The sequence below is a fragment of the Felis catus genome, chromosome B1 (assembly GCF_018350175.1).
Source record: "Felis catus isolate Fca126 chromosome B1, F.catus_Fca126_mat1.0, whole genome shotgun sequence".
NCBI classification, from domain to species: Eukaryota; Metazoa; Chordata; class Mammalia; order Carnivora; family Felidae; genus Felis; species Felis catus.
In genome coordinates, this window is record NC_058371.1 from 99025670 (window position 1) to 99043511 (window position 17842).

General features: G+C 34.0%; 1 protein-coding gene across 2 annotated transcripts in view; it reads right to left on the minus strand.

Annotated features, from left to right (window-relative positions):
* Window positions 1–17842, minus strand: part of FAT4 (FAT atypical cadherin 4) — a 175603-nt gene that overhangs the window by 70910 nt on the left and 86851 nt on the right. For both annotated transcript variants that reach the window (XM_045055890.1, XM_011281676.3), the window contains 4 exons: window positions 12693–12954; window positions 10819–11169; window positions 3135–4057; window positions 1890–2064 (listed from right to left, as the gene is read on the minus strand). In XM_045055890.1, coding sequence (XP_044911825.1) covers window positions 1890–2064; window positions 3135–4057; window positions 10819–11169; window positions 12693–12954 — 1711 coding nt within the window. The remainder of the gene's footprint in view (window positions 1–1889; window positions 2065–3134; window positions 4058–10818; window positions 11170–12692; window positions 12955–17842) is intronic.

Genomic DNA, 17842 nt, shown 5'->3' on the forward strand with positions numbered 1-17842 from the left:
CTGCGCTGCAACCTAACTCTTGCAATCACATCCTGCTTCCCACTCAGGGATGACTTCTCTGTGACACACATTCTGTGCACAGGTTTTATAGTGACTGATGCCTTAGCCAACTAGATTTCTGGTCCTGGTTTCTCCTTCCCCACTTCACTTTTACAAAGGCTATGTTTTCACGCATGCATAGAACTGACCACACATTTCCAGTACTAACTGGAGAAGGAAGCTAAGACTGGGGTGTTTTAGTAATAAAACCTTAGTTGTAAATATCTGACTACCAGTGTCTACTCAATTTTTTTCTCTCTTCTATCCAAGTGACTGTTGAAATACTGGATTGATATGAGCAATGTAGTAGTGACTGTATTTCTTACATAAGAATACTTACCCTTTGTGCCTACTGACCATGAAGCACATTACTGACTATGCACATAATAAAACATGTTTCAGATAAACTTGGTTTAAACTTTACATGGTTACCACACCATATTCTGTTCATTGTTCCTCAGGATTTTATAGTTTGCAAAAATATAACATGGTCATTCACACATATTTTCAAAAAGGCAGAGGCTGTGGTTTTCTCTGTAGGCAATAGTCTCAGATAATGACAATCCCAAGAGTAAATGGCAAATAATATATAAGAGCCACCTGAATTAATAATCATTGGCACTATCATCTGAATATTGAATATAAATCGATCATGACTTGTAATCTCAAAATCCCCTGCTCTTTTACTAGAAGTGGTGACCGGAAACAATATATTGTATACTCCAAAACTGGTCATATGTAACAAAAACTTAATGCCATGTTCATCAAAAACCTTTCAGCAACAGTAAAACGAGCACAGTTGTAAATTCAAAATTGTTCTGTATCAGTATCCACAAATCTACATGAATATATACTATATTCATGAATACAAATTTATATACGTAGATATAGATATAATTTTAGTCCTTTGAGGTTCCAACAAATCGCTTTGGCTTAAAGCGATTTCAACAAAATTTTAGAAACTATGTCAACATTATCAAATTCTTTAATCCTTAAATAATAAGTTGTGTGGCTATTTGTATAAATGAATGTCACATAAGGCAATGTTTCATGATTCATTAATGCCTCTGGAATTCAATGATCAATTCATTCATTCAATCACTTATTCAACAAATATTTAAGCAATACATACTTTCTTCAAGGCATAACATTTCTTTGACAAATTTTTAATTATTTCAATTTTGAATTAGAAGTCTCAGTATTTAGAGAGTCAATATACGCAAAACAAAATGGTGGTAAATAGTAATATTATTTTTTAATAGATTGTATTTTGTACCACCTGCTATACAACTTTACATAATTACTGCTTACAGACATTAAATCCTAGCATATACTGTTTTTCATTATTTCTATGGTAGTCCACTATGCTGCTAACTCAGTGAGGATGCCAGGTTCTCACTGATACTCCTTTTGGAGCTCTGTGGGGCTTCATCAAATGCCTATTATGGCTACTTACAAAACCTAGACGACTAATGAAGAACTCTGGACCCACTTTATTACCCACTATGGCCAGTTAGAACCATTGAATGTTTTAAAGCTGAAAGTGCTTGAAATGCCTCATGGCTTAATTGGTAGAGTATCAAATTACCCTCAAAAGTGATGGCTAAGTGGGCAGGGAAACATTTGGTCTTACAGGAATAGAGCCCTGTTTGTATTGTACTCAAGCCTTTATCACTTAGATATTTATACACAAATTTCACAAAGTGATATATCTGCTATAAATTATATAGATACAATTGGAGTGCCAAGAATTCATAAATTCTTCAATAAATGTTTAATTTCATGGTAGACGAATATACTTTTATTTATTTATATTGTGAAGAAATTCTTCATAACCAGACAAGGCGTACCTGAATCTGTAGCTGTGATCATCAAGACAAAGTGTTCCTTTGTCTCACGGTCCAAACTCTGTGTTACTTGAAGTTCTCCGCTAGCCGAGAGAGTAAAAGCATTGTCTTCATTACCACCAAATAGAACATATGAGAGTTTGCTATTAGGACCTTGATCATCATCTCTTGCCACCACCTGTAGGAGAGAATAATAAATGCCAGGAATGTGAATAAATCTAACACAACGTCCACCACAAAATAAAATGTATCATTAAAAATAATGAGGTAGAGGCATCTGGGTAGTCAGTTAATCGTCTGACTCTTGATTTTGGCTCAGGTCATGATCGCACAGTAGTGGGATCGGGCCCTTCATCAGACTCCCCGCTGACAGCCTGGAGCCTGCTTGGGATTCTCCCATTTCCTCTGTCTCTGCCCCTCCCCTGCTCACACACTTTCTCTCTCAAAATAAATAAATAAATTTAAATAAAATGAGATAAAGTCATATGTACCAATATTAAAAGGTTCCTGAGACACATCTTTAAGTTTCAAGTAAAAAGTAAAAATGGTACAGAGTAGTATGTATTATTTGTGTAAAACTATATATAAAATCAACTTATAGTATTTTTGGAAAGCTTCACAAAAATTTTTAACAAAAGTTCCATCCAGGTAAGGAGGCAAGTGAGTAGAATTTTTGTAACCAAGTCTTCAAACATTTACATCATTTTATTTTCTCACTATGTTTAGATATTACTGTTATAGTGAAACAATTCAAAATACACAAATACATAAAAGTGTGCAACATGAGTATCCACAAAAGAACATAATTGTAATGCGATATTTTAATCTATGAGGAGGAAATCCGTAAGTTCTTGGGTATAGTTTTCATAAACCTTTCCTTTTCGAGATTTCCTGTATCTGCAGGTAAGCATTTAGGGAGACAATGAGGAAGAGAGTGGGTGAAGCATGAACACTGTAGGAGAGGGTTGACATTTGTTTATTTTTGAAAAAGTTTTCATGTTTATTTTTGAGAGAGAGACAGGGCACAAACAGGGGAGGAGCAGACAGAGAGGGAGACACAGAACCCAAAACAGCTGTGCTGTACAGTACAGAGCCCTACGTGGGGCTCAAACCCATGAACCACGAGATCACAACCTGAGCTCAAGCCAGACACTCACCTGACGGAGCCACCCAGGCACCCCGAGTGTTGACTTTTAAATTAGATGTCTTATAGTGAACATAGCATTTATTTTATTTAAATACACTGACCTGAAGAATTGTTCTGGGCAGTGTCCCTAAATTCTCAGGGACATTCACAGAATATGGAGATAGCTCAAACATGGGAACAAAATCATTAATATCCAGTAGAACAATGCTGACAGTGGAGGTGTCAGTTCTGGGGTTACTTCCCCGATCTGTTGCCTGAACAGTTAGTGAGTAAGTAGGAGTTTTTTCTCTATCCAAAGGCTTAGCCACAGTGATGGCACCTGTGACAGAGTCGATGCGAAATTCCTGATTGGCATTACCATCAACAATGCCATAGCGAACCTGTCCATTTGTACCTTCATCTCCATCTGCTGCGTATACTTGTATTATATCTGTTCCAGTAAGTGTGTTCTCATTAATCTCCACTTTATACAAGGCCTGCACAAAAACAGGGTTGTTGTCATTGATATCAAGCACCATAACTACAACTTCTGTAGATGAAGAGAGAGCTGGTTGACCTTTGTCTGTAGCCACCACTGTTAGAGTGTAATTAGAAACCTCTTCTCTATCCAGTTCTCCAGTGAGCCTCACTTCACCATCAATGGTCCCAATACTGAACTTGTTTCCCAAAGGGTTCAGCAGGGTGTATTCAATATAGCTGTTTGGGCCACTGTCTGGGTCAGTTGCTTGAGCTTTGAAAACAATAGTATCAATAGGTGTGTTTTCTGGAATGTACGTCAATTTAGGGGAAAGAAATGTTGGTGGGTTATCATTTACATCCAACAAAATAATGGAGACATGGGCAGTGCTTGTGAATCTGGAGGCTGGAAGTTGTGGCAGGTCATGTGCTTGAACAACCAGGTTGTAGAAGGACTGACTTTCCCGATCCAAACTTTTAAGGACTTTCAGTACACCATTCTTGTCCACTGTAAACTGACCGAGGCTATCACCTGAAGCAATGCTATAAGCCAATTGGGAGTTGATGCCTGAAATGGAAGGGAAAACATTAAATTTTCTTGAATGTGTGCTGATTACAGACCAAGTGATACCAAACATTCTGGCATAAAACTTTGCATATTTGATCTATGATGCCCCAAACACAACTTTGGATGATTTAGCCACAGTTAATTGTTTTGTAAGTAATGCATACACATAATTCCTTGTCTGTCAACTTTTGTTCTGAAAAGATGTTTACAATCTGGTGAACAAATGATCTATATAATGCCTACAATTTACTACGATGTTGAAATGTTAAATTACAAAATTAGAAAGGAGAAACATATTCCGGAGAGCGAATATTTTTCTATATACTTTCTTATTTCTATCAAATGGTTCCTGAGGGTTCAACATTAACAGTGCCACAGTCTATACTATTAGCCAAACATTTAGAACTTCAGTAATTTATTGAGGTTGACACCAATTTTCAGAGAAGGGTAATAAAATTTTCTGATGTATGGCATTAGTCATGTTTTAAGCCTACTTTTACATTTCTTGTCAGAACCAATAAATACTTTTTAATTCTTATTAAGCATCTGGCTCATGCCCTTTGTGAAAATAATTCTCTCTCGGATTTTATTATGTACACTTAATGTGTTTTAAAAGTATTCTTTGAAGGAAATGTTAGCAGTAAAGTTACACATAAAAGGCTGCAAATATAAATGCTCACACTATATTATTGAGCTATATTTAGATACTATTTTATATATTTTTCTTACAACATGTGTCACTTCTTAATTATAAAAACTAATATATAATTTCCTATTTCAGAAAATGACTGCAGAGAATATTCTCACAAAAATGATGTGGGGAATGGATTGGCCAATTGTTTTTAGTAAATAATTTGAAAGTAAATAACAAAAAAGCAGTGAAAACAAAAAGAAATCAGATTTCTTGCCCCAGATTTATGTTTTCTTCACTTGTGCATAATGCTATGCACATTTTTATATCTCTTCCTAAAGATGTTGGGACACTGTAGGATATTCTAAGTATTGTTAAGAAACATTTCATGTATTTAGATAATTCATTCTCAACAAGGATTTTATACTCTCAGATTTTATGCTAGGGAAAATCTGTTGAGTTATGTTAACTGCTAACAAATAGTTCCTATTTTTCTGAAGTTAATTTAAACTGTTTAGGCATCAGGGGTGCTTGGCTGGCTCATTCACTAGAGCATGTGACTCTTAATCTCAGGGTTGGTTCAAGCCCCATGTTGGGTTTAGAGATTACTTAAAAAAAAAACAAAAAACAAAAAACAAAAAACAAACTATTCAGGTGTCAGAAATGATATCTAGTCTGTCCCAAGAGTCTTCTAAAGCAATTTGATCACTCTTTTTCTCTTTTTTTTCTTGAAAAATACTCTTTCTTAGAAGCCTATTACTACTTGAGTTAGCACTTCTTTTTAAGATTTTTTTCAATGTTTATTTATTTTTGAGAGACAGAGACAGAGTCTGAGCAGGGGAGGGGCAGAGAGAGAAAGAGACACAGAATCTGAAGCAGGATCCAGGCTCTGAGCTGTCAGCACAGAGCCCGATGTGGGACTTGAACTTGCAAACCATGAGATCCTGACCTGAGCCAAGGTCAGACCCTTAACCGACTGAGCCACCCAGGCGCCCCTACTTAAGTTAGCATTTACCGTTTTTTGAAACTTGTCATGTTCCTTGTGAAGGCAAGTTTTAGTTGAGTAATGGTATTTTCTTTTCTACCAGCTAAGGATTGCCTGCTCTTTTAAAAAAAAAATGTTAGAATTACTCTTTCCCTGTGATTTTATGGTCTCTATCTAATGTCCTTTGTCTATATGTTGATATACAGAAGAAATTTTTATGAAAATAACTTTCAGACACTGACTTATTCATAAAAATCTCCAGGATTGAATAGATCTTTGAAAAGGTAGATTTTCCTCCTCATTGTGAGTTGTGGCTTTTAATATTTATAGTTTATTTAAAACTATTCAGAAGTGAACAACCAGTGTAAAGTTCAGAATAATTAGGACTCTGAAGATCCAGAAAAATATGAATAAATAAAGCTAATGGGAGTCAAAGGTCAATTTACCAGGAGGAGATAAAGAGAATTTTAAGATCTGGATTGAACAAAGTCAACAGTCTACTTCAACCTTTGACTTTAAATTCAAAGGATGGGGGAAGAAAAAGTTCCATCAACTGGTGCAAAGATTTTTCCATCAATTGGTTCAATATATAGAGATTTTATATATATAATATTTTATATATTTCTTATTTCAGAAAATATATACACCTATATATCCCTAAAAAGACATTTAATTTAAAAGATGTATATTATATACTTTTAATATACTTGTAAGTCATTTTTTACCAAGGAAATTTTCTGCATTTTTTATGGCTAAACCCATCAGTAAATATTGAATTCCTATTCTTTGAGGCACAAATTCAGACACAATTATTACTGAGAAAAAGTTATGAAAACATCTGGATAAAATAATACCAACAAGCAGAGATATAAAATTTAGCTCTGTGAAAGCATATAAAGTCTTTCATGCCCAAGATCAAAAGAAATTAGAAAAACTGACAAAATTACACATGGCTACAAAGTGATGGCCTAGCATTTCTACATAAATCAATTGGAATTCAAGCAATTAAATCAAGTATCTGAACACTCTGGTCCACCATGTTTGCCACTTCCTTGAGTAAACAACTACATTTCAGGCAAAAAGAGAATGTGATACCAAGACTTTATAGGCTCCTTGTAAACAGCGGAACAGCCTCTTTTTTTTTTAAGGAAAAAAAGTATGGTGAGGCAGTTGGGTGGGGTAAGTAGTAAGTATTAAACTTTAACAAGAATTACAAAAAAAGAAAAATTTGATTTTATATTCAGGTTCATAATGACAAATATTGATATTAGATAATAACATTAAGAGGAACTCATGATAACAATCATCTTTGAGAAAATAAACATAAAAATACAACAACCTTTGCACAAAATATTGCACCACTATCTGAAAAACAGCTCTCATCTCAGGAACTTCATGAATCCTTCCCGTTGCAATTACAGGCCACAAGAGCCACCCATATATTACCCTTACTATAAAGAAAAGGACTTTTCCTTTCTGACAATTCTAAATGACTCTGGGCATGTGCTCTACAGCTAGAAAATAGATGTGGATAGAGAGAAGCTCAAAATTCTCCCTAACGATTTGTAGTTTCCTAAAAAAAATACAGAGCTCATATCTTTTGTCTCTCTCTGTCCTTTGCATCAAATACTCAAATCACAAAACAGTACATACATTATTTTAAAATTCTGTAATTTACCCATAAGCAATTGGACTTGAGTTTAGTGGGATTTTATAGCCCACCAGGTCTTTAAACTTAAAACTGTTCATATTTCTAGCCATTTGTGTTCAATGTTCTGAAAGTGGTTTAGGCGCATGATTCTTTCTGGCAGTTTTATTGTGCATGTGTGGTTGTATTGAGTCTTTGTTTCTGTTTTTCTTTTTTTCAGTCTCGAGAATTATTTAGTTCCAGGAAATATAGCACGTAACATAGGTATATAGTTCTGTGATGAAATGTGTGTATTTATTCACAATCCCTAAACATGATTTAATTAGGCTACAATGAACTACCATTTGTCAACTTATACAGCTGTAAGGCACAGAACTGTTTCAGATAGCATTCAGCTTTATGAAGCGATTTCGAAAAAGGTCATCAAGTCAATGGAATATGAAACTTCTTTAATTTGAATGCCTGAAATTGTACCAAGCATATTCAGGTGAACTTATTCAGTAATAATTACCATTGCTCTATTCTCAAAACAGTCTATGACTCCCAATATTTTGAAAATCATATGCATTTATTTCTAGAATAACATAATAACTACCAAAGCCAGTTTATTTGCATTAAGTTCGGTTTATAACATTTTGCCTCAATATAATACTTTTTAAACTATACACAGGGAAGCCTTGAGATTAATACATAAACTATTTGTATTGTAAAAATAGTAAAATATTTGACCTATTTTTACTAAATAATTCTTTAACCTAAAATTTTAGGTTAAACTCTGGAGAATCAGAAAATATTAACTTTATTTTTATATAAAATTTCCTCAAATGACAATACTCTCCCATCAGGAAACTTTTGATCACAGATTTAGATGAATTTGTTTTGTATTTTATTTTATTCTATTTTATTTTATTTTATTTTATTTTATTTTATTTTATTTTATTTTATTTTAAAGTTTATTTATTTTGGGAAGAGAGAGAGAACAAGTGGAGGAGAGGCAAGGAGAGAGACAGAGGGAGAGAGAGAATCCCAAGAAGGCTCCACGCTCAGCATGGAGCCTCAGGTGGGCATGAACTCACAAACAGCAAGACCATAACCTGAGCTAAATTCAGATGCTTAACTGAGTCACCTAGGTACCCCGAATTTGTTATTTTTTTAAAAAATGTCTAAATAATACTGCCTGTGAAATACTTTGAGAACTATTTAGTGTGATTGAGTTGGTAATTTTATTTTATTTTATTTTATTTTTTTCAACGTTTATTTATTTTTGGGACAGAGAGAGACAGAGCATGAACGGGGGAGGGGCAGAAAGAGAGGGAGACACAGAATCGTAAACAGGCTCCGGGCTCTGAACCATCAGCCCAGAGCCTGACGCGGGGCTCGAACTCCCGGACCGCGAGATCGTGACCTGGCTGAAGTTGGACGCTTAACCGACTGCGCCACCCAGGCGCCCCTGAGTTGGTAATTTTAAACAAAGAAGGTTACCCTGGTTCAGTCTTATCATTATCCTTGAAATTCAGAAAGAATAGGAACCATGTCCTATATTTTAGGCCAAAGTACAGGAAATTACAGTGATAAAAACATTCAAAACTAAAACAATGGAAAAATGTAGCTTGAAACTTTTACTCAACACAATTAAAGGAAAAGAAATGCATGAAGAGTAAGTTGAAGTCAATGGTTAATATATGGCTGTGAATAATATATTGCTTTAGGAATATTCCAACAGGCTTTCACAAAGAAATTTTCTTATTTGCTCTTGTTCAGTTCTCTGTATTTGAAGGTATGAGGAAAAATAAAATTTAATCCAGAGGAACACACAGTTCTGTGAAGCAACGGTCACTCTCTAGTGCATAATAAATAAATCACAAAGAAACATAGCAAAAAAATTCTTCACTACAGAAAAGTCAGGACCAGTCATAAGGACAAATAAGATATTGATATGCAGAGAGCAGGTAAACTAATGAAAGTTATAATACAGACATCAACTTCCAAAATTGGGATTAAGCTCAATTGTATATAAATGCCAGTTGGAGCCAATCACAGAGCTGGGCTGGTGTAAATGAAATAGAGTGAGCAATGTTCTTAGGCCAAGACTAGTTACATGCTAAATATGCCACGGATATTGGTTATTATTAGCTATAGTAGTGGTACTAGAATTACAGATACTTCTTTTTTAGATATATACCTGCGACAAATATTAACTGTGCTTGTATATAAAAGGGGAAAACTTCAAAATGCACTTAATGAACTCTAAAGAAAATATTTCCAATTTTGTGAATTGAAACATATATAAAATAATGTGCTTCTTGCCTATCATATCTTTCTCAGTGACACTTCTAGACAATTCTGAAAGGAAACTAAGTATAGAGGAGAATGTTGAGATACAATGGTATTCCGAAATTACATTAATCATCCAAGTCAGTAAGAACCAGGAAATTCTAAATTAAGGTTGATATGCCTATGTTGTTAGGCATATCCTCAGGCTCGAGACCTATTTCCTCTTGAAAGTTCTGTCCCTTGTTTTCTCAAGAGATAGGACATCTAACTCATCCAATAAAAGGGGAAACAAGGTATTAACTTTCCAAACATATCAGTTAAAGACTGATAATATGTACAATGTTATCTCTAGTGCTATATTATATGTGTATTTACAAAACAGGTTTTAGAATAAAGGCCAGGAGAGTTATATTTTAAAAGAAAGTTTGCCAAATGATTTTGCAATAAATAAAATCAAACACATGTAAAGTCTAGAGTTAAGGTAAAATCTCAACTTGATTATATAGCATAAGTTAAAGAGATCTGGAATCATCTTTTCAGGCAAAGCATGAAAGCTTGCTAAAATATTATTAGAAGCTTTCTGTTGGAAATATACAACTAATTATGCATTCTTAAGTATTTTTTTAAATGTTGGTTTTCCTTTTGCTTCCAAATTTTATCCTTTATGTTAAAGTTATAAATGTAGACAAATATTTTTACTAATCTGACAGAAGCCTAGTAAAAAACTGTATGACTTCTACATTATTAGACTGCAATACTGTAAAAAAGGAAGATAAAGAGTCTTTTTAATGTTTATTTATTTTTGAGAGTGAGAGAGAGAGAGACAGAGCGTGAGCAAGGGAGGGGCAGAGAGAGAAGGAAACACAGAATCCGAAGCAGGCTCCAAGCTCCGAGCTGTCAGCACAGAGCCCAACATGGAGTTCGAACTCACAAACTGCCAGATCATGACCTGAGACTAAGTCGGATGCTTAACCAACCAAGCCACCCAGGTGCCCCAGAAGACAAAGTTTTTGAAATGATAACAATGCATGCTGTGTAACTGTTACAAGAATTTAACTTATAAAGTACTCAGATTTTTAATCCTCTATAATTAAATCATAAATCTATTCCTTTTTGGACCTATATTAAAAAAAAATTGTGACAGCTGAACACAGTAAATAAATATAATATAAATCTGAGGTCATATTTAGTAAAATTTTAAGTGTATAAAATAAAGTACATACCATCATCTGCGTCGGTAACATTAAACACAAGAACAGTAGATCCTAGAGGTAGATTCTCCATTAAAGATGTGCTATATGAATTTAAGCTGAAAATGGGTGGGTTATCATTTACGTCTAGTACATTAAAATACACCCTAATGGTAGTAAATTGTCCCCCACCGTCTTCAGCTCGAACAGTGAGGATATAATATTGCTGAGCTTCATAATCTAATGCTCGAGTCAAATTAAAGACTCCAGTAACTGGATTCAGGAAAAATATGCCATCTTCATCATCTTCATTCACAATATATGTAATTTCTCCATTCACACCAGAGTCATCATCTGTAGCTAAAATAGCTGCTACCAATGAACCTATCAAAAAATAAATTAATGGTCTAAAATTAATGAGATAAGGTATTACTCAGAGACTATATGCAGACACCAACAAATTTTATTATTACAGTAAAACATTTTAACCAGAGAATCACTATGAAAATAGAATGAACTCAACATTCTGCAGATTTCTACATTAATACTGATACCAACCTTCCCAAATATTAATGAAATATATAGCATATTAAATACTCAGGAAATTCTATGTTGCAGTGTAAATGTTCTGGAGAAATAATACTATTTCTGACATTATTTTTCTGCTTGGCACTAACAATTCATGAACATATTGGTGACTGCAATGACTTCTATTGGGGCCCATTGATAGTATCAGGAAGGTGTGGGTCCCAAGCAATAATTCAGACTTATGCTCAGGGGATATCATTTGATAGCTCATGTGGTCATTGCTGTAATTAAGGCAGAAATAAACATGATGGTAATTTCATGAAGGACGTGCACATCTCATGTTGGGGAGGGAAGGGTAAACTGCAGTGAGAAGTAGTCTATAAATATTTAATTTCTTTGTCAAATGAGTTTTTGTAACATATGCCTTATTACGCAAAATCATTCCAAATGCAATTCAGAATAAAATTTCAATTTCAGATAAGAATTTCCAATAATTGAAATGAAGCGTACACACACTGAAAATATGGATATTTAGTACTCAAACTCAACAATCACAACATAATATGTTCAAAGAGGCAAGGCGACAATTCAGGATTGAGATTCCACTAACACTTATTGAGTACCTGCGATTTCCCAAGCCCCGTGTTAGCACACTATGATATATTCTCCAAATTAACCTTTACTCTAATTCCAATAGGAATTATTATTTCCATTTTATGGAACTTGAAATTAGGGCTAAGAGATATGAATTAACTTTCCCTGGGTCACACAGGTTTTAAGTGTTAGAGGCAGTATTGACAGGTTTTCATGTGTTTTTCTTTGTGCTTTGTACACATAACACTATTAGGCACTTTTACAGTATCCATTTAATTTTTGTAATCAATTTAAAATATGTTAAAAATAAAGATGCAGTCCTGTCCTGCAAATGCATTTCTAAAGTACATTGATTCAGAATGGATGCAGGGGTAGCAAAGTACAATATATTAAATGACCAGTTTCTTAGAGGTCAGCATTTAGAAATATTAACACATAAAATGTTTAAGTGGGATGTAAAATATCACAGAGTATAAAGTGGAAAAATAGTACCAAAACGGTCATTGACAGAAAATTAACAACTCATCACAAATACTTTCAGAAACAGAAATATTTGTAATTAGTAATTAGATGAATTGCTAACTTCATTTGTTCTCCAAAGTCTAGGAATTCACTTGGGAACTATATCAAAGAAGGTTAATTAAAAGACTAAAATATCTAGCACATATATTTTTATACCTAGTAGTATACAATAAAAACTAGTTACTTAAGAGCAGTCATTACATATCCCATAATTTTAGTCAAAAGTGACGTTGGCAAAATACACTTAAGGGTGTGCCGCTTACCTGGGGTTGTGTCTTCTGGGATGTCAAAAGAGTACACAGGTCTGGAGAACTTGGGTGTGTGGTCATTCACATCACTGACAGTGATGTTAATTCTCATATCTGAGGACTGAAGGCCATCATCTGCCCGAACCAGCAAGGAATATTTGGAACGGCGTTCCCTGTCCAACCGCTTGGTTGCTATCAGATCTCCAGATTCGGGGTCAATGCGGAAACTGTCATCAGCTCCACTAATGATAGTGTACGTGACCAGAGCATTCGCACCCTAAGAAAAAGACCCATATCTGAACGTGTTAGAAGTAGAAAAGTAAGAGCACCATTCTTTATGTTGAATATGTCTTTGACAAAGTGAGGCTTTGGGCTTTCCTTTATAAGATATTAAAAGATTTCAAAAGATAACCACCCAAAGTAGTATATTACATAGTCTTTCAACACCTATCCATTAAATAACAGAAAATATCAGCCATCAGTATAAGATATATATCTTTTAACTCATAAAATATACACATAGAAAAAAGTCAAGTTGTCGCTACAGAAAATACAAATGACACTACTACTAATCTCATGACCAGAGGATCTGCTATAGGCTTGCTCTGTGCCAGGCACTGTGACAGCATTATGTATGCATTATCTCACTTCAGTTCACGACTCCATGAGGTGCCATTTCACAAATGAAGACAGTGGGTTCTGAGATGCTAGGTAACTTACAGAGTCACACTGCATCAGTTAGCATGGATTTCAAATCCAACTCTGCCTGACTCTGAGCTCATGATCATTCTGATTCAGTATGAGAAGGTAATTAAATGAGGCAAGTACTAAATGGGGGAGGCTTTAAATAACCACTGTAAGAACCAAGTTGATTTCTTTAAGGAAGATAATAATGGAGAGTGTGTATGGACTGAACTGGGGTTTGCAGAATGGCTTCCTTTTTTTTTTTTTTTTTTTTTTTTTTTTGTAAAGCAAAGTCTAAGGGAATATTTGAGTTTAAGCAAAAGTGCAGAAGAAAGGAAAATGATGTGTTTGGCTTACTCACTGTTAAACAGTTTGTTAGAGGAAAGAGTTTAAATGAAGAATAGAAGAAGGTCAAACCAAACTCTTGGTTTGGTTATGGGTATATTTTGGAGAATCTCAACTGCAATACAAATTGGTTTGAATTTTATGGCCAAGAAAACACTAATCTTGGCTTAATTGGAAGCAATCTTTCAAGGCTGTTGATAATGTAGGAGGGACTAGAGTGGGAAGAGGCCAGAGAAGGGAAAGAGCGAGGAGAGTTTGGGCCAAAAGGACTGGGGTTTCATATCCTCAAGGTGAAACCTTCTACAATCTATATGGTTTGAAGTTCCAAGTCCATGTTCTGTAAAATGAGAGCGGGTGATTTCTTGTGTTCTCTTAGACCTTTGAGCTGTGACCCTCAAAACATGAAATCTAAACTAGAAAGTTAGTAGGGGACATGAAAAGGTTGAGAAAAACGGTACATTCATTCAGTGTCCACTAAGTGCTAAACACTGCCCTAAGCACATCACTGGATGGGCACTCACTGAGTTTAAAGGGCAAGTTTCAAGAAAGATTAGATATCAGCAAAGTCAAAAATAAAGAAGTTTAGAAGAATTAAAATTAAAGAACCCATGTGGACTTGATGATGAGGAATGCCGACCTCCTAGTATTTTAAAATATATTCTACATATATTATTTCAAAACATATTTGGTAATACAGTATTTTCAAACATATATTAAATATAAACTTGACAGTACAATGTTGCAATTATAAGCAGTTTGATTTAGATATTTCTTAATTATATTATAATTAAAATACTACATTGAATATCATGTACTGCACTGGATGAGATTTGATGTTTTTGGGGTTGAATCTCTGCTCCACCTTGGTCCTTATACTTAGCCCCAATGAGCCGATGTTTCTTTACTTGGATAATCAGAATAATAACATTACTTGCCACACAGGGCTACTGTGAAGATTAAATAAGTTAATACATGTAAAACACCTAGAATGATCCTTCAGAAAGCATATAACAGTGATAGCTGTTATCTTTATTCCTGTTTTTATATAATGGATTAAGTTCATTTGATGACTGAGATTCCTGTAAATGAATACTTTAAATGAAAATACAACTGAGTTGCTATATATTGCAGGGAAAAAATATGTTTTCTCATTTCCTATAATACATATATGTTAAGTTTTGTCACTGACTTATAGTGTCGGAATTGTTGACTTCAAACAATTACTTTTTTATTTAAGTATACTTACATAAAATAAATATCTTTTTTACAATTATTAAGCTTTAGAAATTTATTTATCAAAATATCCGGGATAAGAACTCCCAAGAAGGATATCGGGAAAACCTGAAATTTAGGATTTGTAGACTAGAAGTCTGGCATGCTGGGAGACCACAGCACCCACAGTTTCCATACATCTTTTCCTCCACAGATTAGATGTGTTTTATCCTTCATTACCAAACACATAAGGGTATGATTTCTATAAGCCAAAGACAAAAATACTCTTTCAAAATACATGTTCAGTGGGATTGGCTATATTTTTCTACTGCATTCTTCAAGCCAATCTTAAAATTTAGTAAAGTGAATGCCTCAAAGCACGTTTTAATTTGGTAACGGAATAGCTGAGTTTAACACAAAACCACATGTATCTTGTATATTCAGGTGTACATGGAGTATCTAACATATTTATTATAATTATATGGTTTAACAAAAACATTCAAATAAGAATTTTAGACTTCTAATCTGACCACATTCTGTACTATTTATTCTGTTTCACTAAGAGTTCCATTATTCTAGTAAAGCAATCCAGGTATGAAAACAGCTACATTCAATTCTTACCTATTAAAATGGTAAGTGTTTGGAAATTAGGGGAAAGCAAAGAAAAAAAACAACTTAAAGCTATCACACAAATGGTTTGAAATTTAGATATGTCCTGTCTATATAGTGACAGTCATAATTAATACTCCTAAAGTTAAGATAATTCTTATGAACAGAAACAAAGGCATCAAAATATGTTGATACAACAATCTTTTTATATTCAAAATCAGCTGATGCAGTGAATTAATAGCTCTAGTGAATGTCTGAAAATGTCTGGCCAAGAGTAATGACTTAATTAGGTCTTTTGAAAAGTCTATTTATTTAATATCTAAAATATGCAGTATCAGCAATACCACAAGAAACAAATATCGTATTTCAGTTGCTGTGCAGTGGAAATAATGCTGGTTGAAAACATGTTACTCTCCTGAGGAACCACAGAGACAAAAGCACGTGGAAGGAATTCTAAAAGTAAATAGCTATAAATTGCAAATGCATTTTACAACCTTAAGTAGTATTTTCAAAAACAAGTATGGTACTCTGAAACAAAGCTTGAGTATCCTGGCCCATTACAAGCATAATAATTCTGTTTATAAAAGGAAACAAGAGACTGACAAAGTCATGTGCTTCTGAAAGATGTGTATCTTGGTCCAACATATGTTTCAAATGATATTTAAATTAAGTTCAACATGTACATGTTGCTTCCTAAAACTGATTCCTTTACCCAGGCATTATTCTCCAGTGCCCGACTAGAGTTTCTCTAACATACTAATACTTAGATGTTTGACTTAGTCATTAAGGAATTGTGTATAAATAATAATTTATTGACACATAGTTTGCTAATAACTTACATAATATTAGTGTTTTAAATAATTCTATTGATCTTTTAAAACCAATCCACTGGATAATTGTGCAACAATTTAATGCTGACTGCAAAGCTAACTAAAAGAAATCCCTTGCATTCAATATTGAATTCTATCCATACTAGAGGAAGAAAAAAACAGCCATGATTTGGTGAGAGAAAACACTTCAAATATATACATATATATATTTTCTTTTTCAAATTCAACTAAGAGGTAAAAAGCTGGGGATAGAGTAGAAAATAGAATGAAGGTTTATCTAAAAGCATTAATATTAATTTTTTGCAAGCCACTCAAAAAAGGAAACAACCAGATTCTGAATGCCATAGAAAGCTGAGGTATCCATTCCAGTTGGCATAGGGCCAAAGAAATGTTGATTCCTCATGTCATGAGTTGACAGAGTCAGCAATCATTTAAAGGCTCCTAAAAATTTTTAAGAAAAAACATATTCAAGAAGGAAAGCAACCTCATGAGCTTAATCCTTAAAAACATAATAGTCCAAGAGCAGTTTTACAGAAATATCTTCCTTTCTTTTAAAGTTGTAGGTAAACCTCCTTCCTCCCTCCCATCTTCTCCTGCCTTTCCCTCCCCCCCCCCCATCAAGAGATGTGATTACAAAGTACTTAGTGATTTTTATGCCTTCAGGCATAAAACTCAACCTCCATTTCCCTTTTCTGTACAACCTTACACTTTCCTGTACATTTAACTCCACACCTTGTCTCACCCCAAATGCACTTCTTACTTATCCTAGATATCATCATTTTACATTTCAGTAGCTTTTAATACTAGGATGTCTAAGTGATAACACCTACACAGTTACTTACATTTTTTTTTACTTAAAAAATAAGCTCAATACTAATAAAACAAAGTGCATTAAAATAATTTTGATATAAATACCTAAAGACATAAGGACCTTCCCAGCTTTCCTCAGATCTCATTGTAAATATAAACATCTCAAAAGATAAACTTGAAGGCAAGTATGCATGCACGTGCACACACAGCAAAGCTAGATGGAGAAAAATAAACAGGCAGGCAGCACTTTATTTGTAGTAAACCTTATTTGTCATAACTTGAAAAAACAGAGGAGCATATAAAATTATAATACTATGAACATCATAGTATTGTTGTATCTTTCAAATAATCAGTTTTTAAGAGAATAGCATATCCCATTAGAATATTTTTTATCATAATTAACATGACTATTGCTTCACTCTTTGAATAAACCACTTAAAATATAGGAAGTTTGTTTATCTCATTCCTATTGAAAGAATAACCTATAAGAGTCATTACAGTTACAATTATTTAATGTGAATTGTCTTTAAAAAAATTTATTAATGTTTATTCACTTTTGAGAGAGAGAGACAGAGGGCGAGTCAGGGAGAGAGAGAGAGACATAGAATCTGAAGCAGGCTCCAGGCTCTGAACTGTCAGCACAGAGCAAGACGCAGAGCTCAAACCCATGAACCA